The sequence below is a fragment of the Podarcis muralis genome, chromosome 14 (assembly GCF_964188315.1).
Source record: "Podarcis muralis chromosome 14, rPodMur119.hap1.1, whole genome shotgun sequence".
Lineage (NCBI taxonomy): Eukaryota > Metazoa > Chordata > Lepidosauria > Squamata > Lacertidae > Podarcis > Podarcis muralis.
The window spans coordinates 10,017,028-10,030,039 of NC_135668.1; the positions used below are offsets into that span (position 1 = coordinate 10,017,028).

The 13,012-nt window shown below is 47.2% G+C and overlaps 1 protein-coding gene across 1 annotated transcript in view; it reads right to left on the minus strand.

Moving 5' to 3' along the window:
* AP3B2 (adaptor related protein complex 3 subunit beta 2) overlaps positions 1-10,400 on the minus strand; it is a 51,766-nt gene extending 41,366 nt beyond the window's left edge. Inside the window, 6 exon segments of the mRNA XM_028705673.2 lie at positions 1,345-1,527; positions 2,947-3,013; positions 4,065-4,225; positions 6,271-6,366; positions 8,303-8,377; positions 10,314-10,400. Coding sequence (XP_028561506.2) covers positions 1,345-1,527; positions 2,947-3,013; positions 4,065-4,225; positions 6,271-6,366; positions 8,303-8,377; positions 10,314-10,400 — 669 coding nt within the window.
* Between the last annotated feature and the right edge of the window lie 2,612 nt (positions 10,401-13,012).

Below are 13,012 nucleotides of genomic sequence, written 5' to 3' on the forward strand. Positions count from 1 at the left end.
CCTTCAAAGGTAGCCCCACGCAGAGTAGTTTCAGAGAAGAGGCCAGGCTAAAAACGGTTGCTTAACAGAAGGACAACTTCATTGTAAAAATAAAGCCTGCAACACCAGCACTGCCTCAGCTGGACAAACTTGGTGTAACAGTTACCGTACTTTTCCCTGTATTAGATGAGGGGTTTTTACTCTAAAATAATGTTCAAAATTGGGGGGTCGTCTTATACACAGGTAGTGTAGAAGGGGGACAGGCAATAGGTTGCAGCCGCAAGCAGGAGCTTGTGAGCGGCGATTGGGTTGGTGATTGGTGGCTGCGGCAAGGGCTGTTGTGGATTGGTTGCCGCTGCAACAATTGGGCATATGATTTGCGGCTGCTAGTTGCGAGTGGGCAGACACTTGGCGGTTTCAGCATCGTGTGTTATTGGCTGCGTTTTTCAGTCATGGGAATGATTTTTGTTAGTCTCCCACCCCCCCACCCCCGCCAAAAAAGCTCAACAACTCTGGGCAATCCTTCCCAAAAAATCTGGGCCATCTCCCCCCATTTTCTTAAATTAGGGGGTGTCTTATACACAGGATGTTTAAAGTAACATTTGTAAAAAGAAACACAATCCAGAAGCTTTATAGGGACAGAACTACCCAAACTGTATAGAAATCTATTCATGTGAGTGACTACAGCAGCAAGAATGTTACTTGGTCAAAAATGGAAGAAGTCCCAGCAAGAGAAGAATGGATACAAAAACCTGTGGAATATGCAGAAATGGCGAAATTAAGAAATCAAGATAACAAACATTTTACAAAAGAATGGAAATGGTTTGTTTAATATTTACAAATAAACTGTAAACAGATAAGAATATTGGCAGTATTATTGTAACAGCCTGCAGTTTTATAAGAGTATATACTTAAAGTAGATTAATAAATGAGCACATTAAATTAATTTGGATATGCAGAAAATATTAAAAATAAACCTAAGGAACCGCAGAAGGAGGGGGAAGGAAGTCAAGTTCTGAAATGTTAAAATGATTATAAAATTATTGAAATGTATTAAATTGAAAAATCATAAATAATGACAATAAAAAGTACTGTCTACACTGACTGGCAAGTGATTCTCCCAGCCCTGCCTGGAGCTGCTGGGGATTATGGACCTTCTGCATGCAATGCTCTACCACTGAGCTATTAGCTTTTCCCCTCTAAAAAAATGTATCTGTGTATAGAAAATGCCACCTGCTGAATATAACCAAGGGCTGCACTTGTGGCCTTCTGAGCTACAACATCCATGCCCCAGATTCAGGATAACTTATCTCCAGAACCCAGGCAAGCGAATGCACAGGCTTCTCTCCTATCTGCTCCACTCACGTTTTGGTTGGGGCTGAGGAACTGGGTGCGAGCATAACGTGTCAGCATGTTGATGATCACCACCTGGCCCCATTCCTCCACGTCAATCAGCAGGTTGCACAGCTTGCGGTAGTTCTTGTGGATGAGGTCAATGCGCTCGGGGCAGACTTCCTCGAAGGCCATCACAACACTGCCGGCCACCAGCTGGCCAAGGGAAACACAAAGAGGAGAAAAGGTTGTTTACGTATGCCACTACTGCGGCCCGTGTTTTGTTAGCCCCAAAATGGAAAGCGAGCCAGGTCCCAACCAAAGAAGAATGGCAACTTAAGCTGACGGAATATGCACAACTTGCAGACTTCACAAATAGAATAAGAGAACAAGAACAACATACGTTTAAAGAAGATTGGAAAACATTTACAGTGGTACCTCTGGATGCGAATGGGATCCGTTCCAGAGCCCCGTTCGCATCCAGAGCAGAATGCAACCCACGTCTGCGCATGCGCAGGTCGCGATTCCCCGCTTCTGCGCATGTGCATGATGTCATTTTGAGTGTCTGCGCATGTGCGAATGGCGAAACCCAGAAGTAACGCGTTCCATTACTTCCGAGTTGCCGTGGAGCACAACCCGAAAATGCTCAACCTGAATCAACTTCAATCCGAGGTATGACTGTATTGAATATATGGGAAATAATTATGTACAACTGAAAACGCTGGCAGCATTAAGATAAATTAAGCAGTGTAGATAAGTTTTGATGGCTGCAATAATGGAATACTGAATGGTATAGTTTTTGTAAAATACGCAGGGATTTATGATATGTAAAATGAACCGTGGAAAGAGAGGAAAGGAAGTCATGGATATCTTAGGGATGTAAAATGAGTATTTTAAATTGTAAAAGAGAAAATTTAATAAAAAATTATATATATAAAAAACAAAGAGGAGAAAATGAGGCGCACCGAAGCAGAGACTGTGCCCCAAATGGAGAGGGTTTGCAGACCTAGGATCTGGGTCACTGAAAGGATGATCCCCCACCTGGCATGGAAATGCAAGTGCCAAGCTGGCAACAAATCAACAGTAAAAAATAGGATGAATGGGCAAGATGCAGCATCTTTGTATCTCACCCAGCCCTTCACAGGCTAAACTTGGCCAGCCTGCTTAGAAAATTCAGCAACAGCCTTAAGTACTGGGGAGACGGGAGTAGTTGGAGGAAAGAGATCCCGAAATAATAGCAATTCCATGGGGTAGTTGTGGGGTGGGTTAGTTGCATGAAAACCTACAAAAGGAGTCTTGCAGCAGCTTAAAAAACAACATATTTACTATGGTTTTCATGAACTAAACCAAGGAAATGGAACCTGTAACTCTACAGTCTTTGTTGGGACTCCAAATCCCATCAGCCCCAGCCAGCAAAGGGTGATGGGAGTTGTAGTCCAAAATCTGGAAGGCAACAGATTCCCCATTGCTGGGTTAGAGAATTGCATTTGACTCTAGTCTATAAAAATGTATGCCATAATAAATTGGTTGGTCTTTAAGGTGTGACAAGACCTTTGCGGGTTTTAGTGCTTTTTAAATCAATGTGTTCACCCCCACCCAAACAAAAAATGCTTCAGATATGCCCTGCTTACTCACAGTTGTCTTATCTGACAGAAGCTTTTCAATGACCTCTATTAACTGGTCCTTTTGGTCTGAATCAAGGCTGAAAAGAAGACAGACAAAATCAGTGTCAATAAGTGTTATTATACACTTCAGTCACGAGGTGGTACTCGATTTAGTTGTCTCTGGGGGTGGAGGAAGGTGTATCCTATAGCCTGCTGGAGAGAAAATAATTGAGTTATCATCTAGCTTTCCAACTCGTAAGGAAAGAAGCGCAGAAAGCAGGAATGCCATGGTACACATGCGTCCGCAAAACAAAACTGTCTCTTCTACTGCCCACAGCAGGCGATGTTAGTCTCCAACAGTTTGACTTCACCCTCAAAGGCGTACTCTTCCATTGTCTCCTGAGACAGACGGATGCCAACCAACCAAAGGTATCATAACCAGATTTTGCATGATGGCTCCTGAGATGAAAGAGCAGGTTTTCCTCTATGTTTGGATACAACTGGATGCCATTTTGAATCAGGAAGTCAAACTGAATCATTAAAAACTGCACCTGATTTCGTTTGTTTGTTTACAGTTCCTGAGCAACAGGAATTAGGAGGTTGCGGTTGGTGCAGTGGGTTAAACCACAGAGCCTAGGACTTGCCGATCAGAAGGTCGACGGTTCGAATCCCCGCGACGGGGTGAGCTCCCGTTGCTCGGTCCCTGCTCCTGCCAACCTAGCAGTTCAAAAGCACGTCAAAGTGCAAGTAGATAAATAGGTACCGCTCCGGTGGGAAGGTAAACGGTGTTTCTGTGCGCTGCTCTGGTTTGCCAGAAGGGGCTTAGTCCTGCTGGCCACATGACCCCGGAAGCTGTACGCCGGCTCCCTCGGCCAATAAAGCAAGATGTGCGCCACAACCCCAAAGTCGGTCACGACTGGACCTAATGGTCAGGGGTCCCTTTACCTTTACCTTAGTTAAGCAATAGTGCAAAAGGAGCTTTAGGAAAAGGAAAAGGCACCATGGAATTCCGGCATGCAAACACAGCATGCTGCTTTCACTTTGCAATAGCACAAATGAATGAAGGTTCTGCAAGTCTGTAAAGGCAGTCTGGGTTCCGGGGCCTTAAAAGGAGGCTGGAAGAAGTGAAAGGAAGAGGCTCCCACTTACCTGTACAGCTTGGGGATGGCATGAGCCGCCGTTTTGCGTACATAGGGGGACATGTCAGAAGCCGCCTCCTTGATGGCTAGCATCATGATGGGCACAATAATGGGCACGCGGATGCTGGAGAGCACGCGGAGGGCGCTGGCTCGGATCAGCTGATTAGGATCCTGTGGCAAAGAGGAGGTTTGCATCAGGCACTCAAGCCTAGCAGACTTTTTCCACCAGGAAGGGGTTCAGGATAACCTCCATCCCAATAAATCTACAGCTGGCATGGGGAACTTCTGGCTCTTCCGATGTTGCTCAGATGAAATTCCCATCAACCTGTGGACACTGGCCATGCTTGCCGTGCCTGATGGGAGTTGTAGTTCAGCAGCAGCTGAAATATCAAAGGTTCCTCGTCCCTAAGCCACAACACCATCTGTTCCTGGGAGAGACAACTCCTTGCTAGGGAGGCAAAAGAATAAAACCACTAAGCTGTATTTTACATACAGCTAGGGACACGGGTGGGGCTGTGGGTTAAACCACAGAGCCTAGGAATTGCCGATCAGAAGGTCGGTGGTTCGAATCCCCGCGACGGGGTGAGCTCCCGTTGCTCGGTCCCAGCTCCTGCCAACCTAGCAGTTCGAAAGCACGTCAAAGTGCAAGTAGATAAATAGGTACCGCTTTGGCGGGAAGGTAAACGGCATTTCCGTGCGCTGCTTTGGCTCGCCAGAAGCGGCTTAGTCATGCTGGCCACATGACCTGGAAGCTGTACGCCGGCTCCCTTGGCCAGTAAAGCCAGATGAGCGCAGCAACCCCAGAGTCGGCCATGACTGGACCTAATGGTCAGGGGTCCCTTTACCTTTTTTTAGCTTGGTTCCTCCTCTTGCCGTCTCCTTACATTAGACCAGAGATGTGGAACCCTTGGCTGTCCAATGATCCTAAACTTATGCAAGAGTGATTTTTGCATTTTTATATGCTTGCTTTGCTATTGTTCAGTTTTAAATCAATTATTTGTATCCTATGCATTGTGACCAATTTGAAGGCTTATAGCTTCTAGCAGTAAAAATTCATTCATTCTGTGGCAGAACGTCTGTCCTGCTTGCAGAAAGCCCATCTCTAGGTAGGGTTGAAAGAGAGTCTTGCTTGAAACCCTGAAGGGCCACGGCCAGTCGGTGTAGACAAAACTGAGCTAGGTGAACCAAGAGTTGACTCTGTGTAAAGCAGCTTTCTGTGTTTCTATATTCACAAGGAACTCTCTCAAGCTACATGGGAGCCAGTTTGATGTAAAATAGCCCAGCAACATCAAGAAGACCCCTTTCATCCAGATCTCTTTCATGAGGTCTCTCCTTCTGTTCACAAGTGTCATGTTCCCTTCGGTCAAACTCAGCCCTGCCTGGTTGATTTATATCCCAGCAGGAAACCTGAGCTTGTCAACTGAGACACAGAGACCAACTCCCAAGTCTCCTTTGGCAACGATGGTAGTAGAAGATTAAAACCCGAGTCACAAAAAGAGCAGCATCTTAGGAAGCCTAGTTTGGCAATCTTAGCAAAGAGGAAATGTTACATGTTTGGGGGGGGGGCAAGGGGAGGTTACCCTCTGAAAACACAGAATAATCTCATGATCAAACTAGATGCGATGTTTGCCATGGAGCTTGGCATTGTATAGCTGCCTTTTGTAAAAATGAAAATGAAACAATAGCTGAGAGCAAGGCAGCAATGACTGGCAGCCATTGGGAGAGTTGGGGCAAAAGGGAGGTCAACAGTAGGTGGCGCTAGAGCCAATGACCGGCAGAATCAACTGATTCTAGTTTGGTTCCATTCTTCTTCCTGCTGAAGAGAACTACCAAGACTTAGGGAAGGAGAAGCAGACAAGCATTGGCAATCCAGCTAACTCTCTAAATAACTCTTTGAAATTGACCTGGGTCTTGTGTTGCACAGGTAGTAAGAAGGCAGGCAGGTAGGGCCTGGAGGAGGGCAGAGTGAGGTTAATGGGGCAATGCTCCATTCATCCAAATGGACCAGCCTCCATTGTAGGGGGAGCATGAAGCCTTTGCCCTGTCACACACCCAATCAAGCTCCCCACCTCTTCCTATTTGCAAGGTGCAAAGTGCCCACTTTGGACCCCAGGAAGCAGTTTGAGAAGCCTGTCATATAGTCACTCCACCCTAGAGCAACTCTCAATGACAAAAGCAAAGCTTAGGCTCTGCCTCCCCCCAAAAAAGCATCCAACCTTGAGTCCTCTCTGGAAGGTAGAGATGGAGAGCAGGGCCAAATCTTGCTGTTCCTCCGCGTATCGGACCAGGTAAACATACACAAGCTTCTTCACCTGCCAGAGGAAAAGCATCCTTTGTTAGAACTAAGCAAGCCACCAGTTTTTGCTCCCCCCCCCCCAAACTCTACAATGAAGGCTTTCTGAGTGACAGCAAGGAGGAAGCGCTGATACAGCAAGGCACCTTCCATTGGCCTGGAAAAGGGAGGGAAGAGGAAAATAAGCAAAATCCACAATGGTCAAAGGTCAGGGGTGATGGGAACTAAGTTCAAGAGCATCTGGAGGACCACAGTGTCCCACCCTCAATTTAGCATGTGAGCAATGTCCGGCCATTGAAAAAGCACTCCAGGAGAGTGGATTTCTCCCAGAATCCTTTGTGCCACACTTTCCTCAAAACCATCTATTATAGTGCCCAACGTGGTTGCACTTTGGAATCACTTTCAATGCCTAGGGGGAGAGTGGCTGGTCACCTAGTCTGTACGGGGATGGAAATGGCACTTCTAAAACAAAACACGTCTTCCTTTTTTATTCACTTGAAACATTTATAGTGCCTTTTGGAGCCGATTTCCAAAAGGGTGCATAATGATAAATAGAAGACAACTGAATCACAATCTACTTACATGCATTTTACATAGTAATTATCTTAACAGAACACAAAAAGAAATTCTAAACAATTAGAACCAGCAATAGAAATAACTAAAGACAAAAGGGAAGGACCCCAGTGGACTTCCTGTGAGATAGAGTTTTGGGGCTGTCACAAAGAGGAGTGGGTCACCCTCCATGCAATATGAGATTTTAAGCAGAGACACATTGTTGTTGTTTAGTCGTTTAGTCGTGCCCGATTCTTTGTGACCCCCTGGACCAGAGCACGCCAGGCACTCCTGTCTTCCACTGGCTCCCGCAGTTTGGTCAAACTCATGCTGGTAGCTTTGAGAACACTGTCCAACCATCTCGTCCTCTGTCGTCCCCTTCTCCTTGTGCCCTCAATCTTTCCCAACATCAGGGCCTTTTCCAGGGAGTCTTCTCTTCTCATGAGGTGGCCAAAGTATTGGAGCCTCAGCTTCAGGATCTGTCCTTCCAGTGAGCACTCAGGGCTGATTTCCTTCAGGATGGATAGGTTTGATCTTCTTGCAGTCCATGGGACTCTCAAGAGTCTCCTCCAGAACCATAATTCAAAAGCATCAATTCTTGACACATTAGTCAATCTTAAATGTTGGAGCGGGGGTGGGAAAGAGATGTTCCCTGAGGTAATCAGGACTCAGCCCTATATTAAATCTTAGTACATGATCTCAGCAATCTGTAAAACAACACTGTAAGGGTAGGGCAAGCATTATAGATTGGACAGGAGTGGGGATGGGGAACTGAACCAGGGACTTCTTGGCTTGTTGCTCTCATTCTAAGCCATGACATTATATCACATGGAGTCTGTAGCCTTCAGGATGTGGCTGGACTCCATCTCCCATCAGCCCCAGCCAGCCTGAACCATGGGAGCTGTAGTCCAGCAATATCTGGAGGGACACATGTTCCCATTCCTTGCTATTCCAGCTCAAATTACCCAGCAACCTTCTTTCCAGGAAACCACAGCAGTTCTCTGAGAGTCCCTCTGGTGCACAGAAATCAATGCATTAAAGGTCTCATGTGAGCTGGATAGCTGTTCTGTAGTCACCCTAGATTGGGGAAAGTCTTATCTAAGGCAATCGGGAGTCCTCCAGATGCTGAGGTACAACTCCCAAAATCCTTAATCACTGGCCACGTTGGCTTGGGCTGATGGAGTCCAACAATGTTCAGAGGGCCCCATGTTCTTCCAGACTCTCTGTACAAGCTAAAAGCAGCCACTGCAGAGAAAGACCTGGAGAAACTGCCCCAGGCTGCTGCCGTTGTCTGCAAGGGATTGTATGATATTTTGCCTACTTTAGCATTGACTAGAATATAAAAAGAAAGGAAAACAATAACAACAGCAGCAGCAGCAGCAGCAGCAGCAGCAGCAGCTTACCTCTATATTCTTGCAAGCCACATTTTTTACCACAGCTGGGAAGAGATCGGATGCATTCTTGCCTCGTGCAATCATCTGGGAGAAGGAGAAACAGCAGTGGGGTAGCTAGTCAAGAAATCTGAACTAAGCACCCCCACTTTTAATTGGTCAGTTGCTACCACCCCTGCCGTGTGCACACTGATGCCCTGTCACTTCCAGTATCTTTATAGTAGGAAACACATCAAACTGCACATCGTCCACTGCTATTCCTGACCTCCCAAACTGCCCATTAAAACTACAGCGGTTAGGTGTTCCTCTCTAAGAGAGTGCAGGGGAGCTATAGAGGATGAACCCCCGTAAAATTCAGGGAAAGGACAGGTTGCTGATGGGGCCTGGAAACTCAAAACAAAATGAGGAGTGGGTTCTCCTCATTTTGAGGAAAGCCAGTGTGGTGTAGTGGTTAAGAGTGGTAGACTCGTAATCTGGGGAACCGGGTTCGCGTCTCCGCTCCTCCACATGCAGCTGCTGGGTGACCTTGGGCTAGTCACACTTCTCTGAAGTCTCTCAGCCCCACTCACATCACACAGTGTTTGTTGTGGGGGAGGAAGGGAAAGGAGAATGTTAGCCGCTTTGAGACTCCTTTGGGCAGTGATAAAGCGGGATATCAAATCCAAACTCCCCCCCCCCCTTTGCTGAACCACAGATGTGACGACCATCTGTCACTTGAGTTACAAAACTCCTGCACTTAGCTGGACCAGATGACTGTGGACCTTTCAATTCAAAAATCCTATGGTTCAAAGGAGGGGTCCATCTGCACTCTGTATTTATAGCAGTCTCATCCCCCTAAATAATCCTGGGAACTGTAGTTTGCTAAGCATGCTGGAAGTTGTTAGGAGATCCCGATTCCCCCCTCCTGCAGCTACAATTCCAGAGTTCCCTAGGAAATGCAACTAAACTGTGAAACCACTCTGGGAACTGGAACTGCTTGAAGGGTACAGGGTCTCCTAACAACTGTCAGGAAGCTTAACAAACCACAGTTCCCAGGATTCTTTGGAGGAGGTTTTTGCTGTGTCAGCAGAAGTGACCTCTCGGGGACACAGGCCTGTGGCTGGAGGTCCTGGGCTGCCCAGACAAGACGTCCCCTCTCTCGGCCTCACTCATGTGGTCCAGAGGAAAGCAAGGCGATACCTTTGGCACCAGCTTGGCTGCAAGAGTCGCTGGAAGGAGGCGTACAAGGCACCATCCAACCCTCTTAAGGACTTCAATCTGGATTTGTGTAGGGTTTAGTCCTTAGCCTTTTCTTCTCCCGTAGATGGGGGAAGCCGTGACTGTTTAAAGTAGTAAGATCCTGCTTTAAATGCATAGCAAAGATGGTACAAATTGGGCCTCTGGACCTGACATTATTCACTCAGTCAGCAAGTGTGCAAACGTGTGTTTTAAGTGGGCCCTCCACAGCTGCCAATTACTTTTTTTGAAATGTGCACAATTGCTAATAGCTTGTCTGGTTTGACTCTCAGGATCGAGGCCTCAGAGTATTGGGCGGGGCGGGGAGTGGTGCTCACAGCTGTGAACAAGGAACAGACAACCTATTAAGTGCCAGGGCAATGCTGCAGGCATTAGTGCCAGGGTCCAATACAGTGGCACCTTGGTTGTCAAACTTAATCTGTTCCGGGAGTCTGTTTAACTCCCGGAACTGTTTGAAAACCAAGGCGCAGCTTCTGATTGGCTGCAGGAGCTTCCTGCAGACAAGCAGAAGCTGCGTTGGACTTTCAGCTTCCAAAAAACGGTCACAAACCGGAACACTTACTTCCGGGTTTGTGGCATTCGGGAGCTGATTTGTTTGGGAGCCAAGCCATTCGAGAACCAAGATACCACTGTACAAGTGGATGGCAGGGCCCTTTCACCAAGCACCGAGAGAGCATGAACAGCAAAGACTGTCAGCAGCAAAACTTGGTTGGTTGTTCCAGGTTTCACCCCAAGAGTACAATTCCCTATTCTCACGCCGTAGCCAAGTCACAAGCGGGGAACTTACCGCTACAATCCTCTTCATGGCCTCAAGCTTCAGAGAATCCTTGTTGCTGTCCAGCATCTCCTTCAGGTCATCATGTCTGCAAAACATACAGAAAAATCATGCCATGGGCACAGATACATTCCAGGGAGGTGGTAGCAGTGGTCACTGTTGCAGGATCTAGAGCCGCTTTTAAGGCTAGCAGATCTGCAGCACCATCCTACTAAAAGAAATAAAAATTCCACTGTGTTCAATATGGCTCACTCCCAGGTAAGCTTCTGTAAGCTTCTGTAAGTCCCAGATGCTTCTGTAAGTTGGAGACCACTTTTCCAGATACCTGAAGAGCAGTGAGAAACATGGAGAGGTTGCCACACAGTGCAAGGGTCTCCTTGGGGTCTTCCCACAAAGCCTCAGATCCACCAGAACCCACACAATTCCCTCTTAGTTATGAGGCACTAAGGATGATTATCTTTTTCTCCCTTGAAAAGTACATAAAAGTTGAAGGAGGAAGTTTTCCACTTCCTCTTTCAGCTCTATGCACTTCTCAAGGCTCAGACGGTTTCTACTGGATTCAACTTTGATGCAGATCTGCTGGAAAAGCGAAGTGTATATATGGTACCCTTTCCCTTTCTCTCTCCCAGGGCAGGAGGACTGATCTGGGACCGGGGGAAGAGAAATGACCAGAACCCTAACAAATCCAAAAGTGCCCATGCTAATATTGCACTCAGGTTCTGTTTGTGGGTATCGCACAGGCAACTGATGAGAATAGGATGGTGGACTAAATGGGTCTTTGGCATAGCACTCCTTACATTATTGAATTCCAAGGCAGATCCATCTCTCTGTATAAGAGTTCTGTAAGAATATAAGAACTTCGGAAGAGCCTTCCTGGATCAGGCTAGTGACCCAATCCAGTCCAGCATCTTGTTTTCAGAGTGGCTGACCAGGTGCCTACAGGATTCAAGCACAAGAACACTCTCATGTAAGAAATTAGGAAGAGCCTGCAGGATCCCAGAAATGATATATAATGTGTCAGGGGACTGCCATCAAGAATGGGGAGGGAGGGAGGAACATACAGAGAGCCTCCCACTTTGATCAGCAGTAACACTTCATCAGAGACTGGTGTCAGCGAAGCCTCAGGCGAAACAGAAGAAGGAATGGGGTTTCCCACTGCCACCGTGACGCCACCACACGATTTCTGTTCTCATCCTGAAGTAAAGTTCTTAACCAAAGGTACTATTTCTGGGTTAGCGGAGTCTGTAACCTGAAGCGTCTGTAACCCAAGGTACCACTGTATCCTTTTTGAGGTGAGGCAACCAGAACTGTACACAATGTTCCAGTTGTGGTCGTGCTTAGATTTGTATAATGGCGCTACGATACTGAAAGTTTTATTTTCAATTCCTTTCCAATGACCCCTAGCATGGAATCTGCCCTTTTCACAGGAGGGTCAACGAACAAAGTCTTTGGCAAAGCCAATTGAGAAAGGAAGCCCAGCTACATCCACACATGCATGGGGCAGGGCTGCTGAGCCATATCCCCACTCCTCATAGGGCCACAGCTCACTAGCGTACCATAGAGTTTCCCCAGACTCTGCTTCCCAGAGGAAGCCTCCCTTCCTCCAGCGGAGACTGGAGGAGCAAAGACACAAAGGAACAGAGGCAGGGAGAGAAACTCGATCCTGGCAAACCGCTTGCACAAAAGGAATCCAAACCCACAGCAACCTGTGAAATATTTATCCCCCTCCGGAATTTATTCACAGCAGCCTGAAAAAGAAGCCGTGGCTCAGAGGCAGTTGCCACAGCAACATCAATGCCAGGCATTTCACAAACGTGTCCATGCCAGGCATTAAACTCCAGGCTGAGTTCATGCATAGCCAGCTGGCATCCTTAGGAGGAGGCTACAGGTTATCTCCCCAGCCATGGAGGAAGCACAACACTGGCCGGCCGGTAGGACTCAGCTTCTGCCACATCTATGCAAAAGGATTCCAGTTGCGTTTAAGTCTCTCTTTCTATATTTGCCTCCAGTGGTACCATCAGGATAGGGCTTTGGGACAGAAGATCAGAGGCCCTCTCTGCAGAATGAGCAGAAGGACACCCTTCAAACACATGCTCACATTTTGAAGCATGTAATACACATTGCCATCTCAGGAGCGCTACCCGCCCACCCAATACCACCATTAAGTCCAGGATCTAAAACAGTAGTGGGCAACCTCCAGCCCATGGGCCTCATTGGGACTCTCCATTTGGCCTGGAAGGCCACCCTGGTCAAACCATGTCCAGTCTAAAGCTGATTGTCGGTGCTTACAAAGTCTGGTGCACAGGGCTTTGCTAGAGCTGCAATGGGGCTTGCAAAGCACTGTAAAGTTTGATTTCAAACTCGGCCTGCCTGGGGTGGGCAGAGATAAGGATCCAGTCCCTCACCTTGGTCTACAATTGCACCACTGCCTGCGGTCCCCAAGTATTCCCTTTGGAGTCTGCTTTGGATACCACAGGGAGCTTCCACCAGGCTTGACCCATCATGCCAAAGCATCTCTCCAGTCGTAAGAGCCGACCAAGCTGGTAGAAGATAGGGGAATCCAAGTAGCTAAGACATTCAGGGACTGGACCCTTCCATGACACATTAAACAAAACAAGAAGTCAATCACAATGTTAAATGGGATTTGCTCCCATGTAAGCTCCTGCCAACCTAGCAGTTCGAAAGCACATCAAAGTGCAAGTGGTTAAATA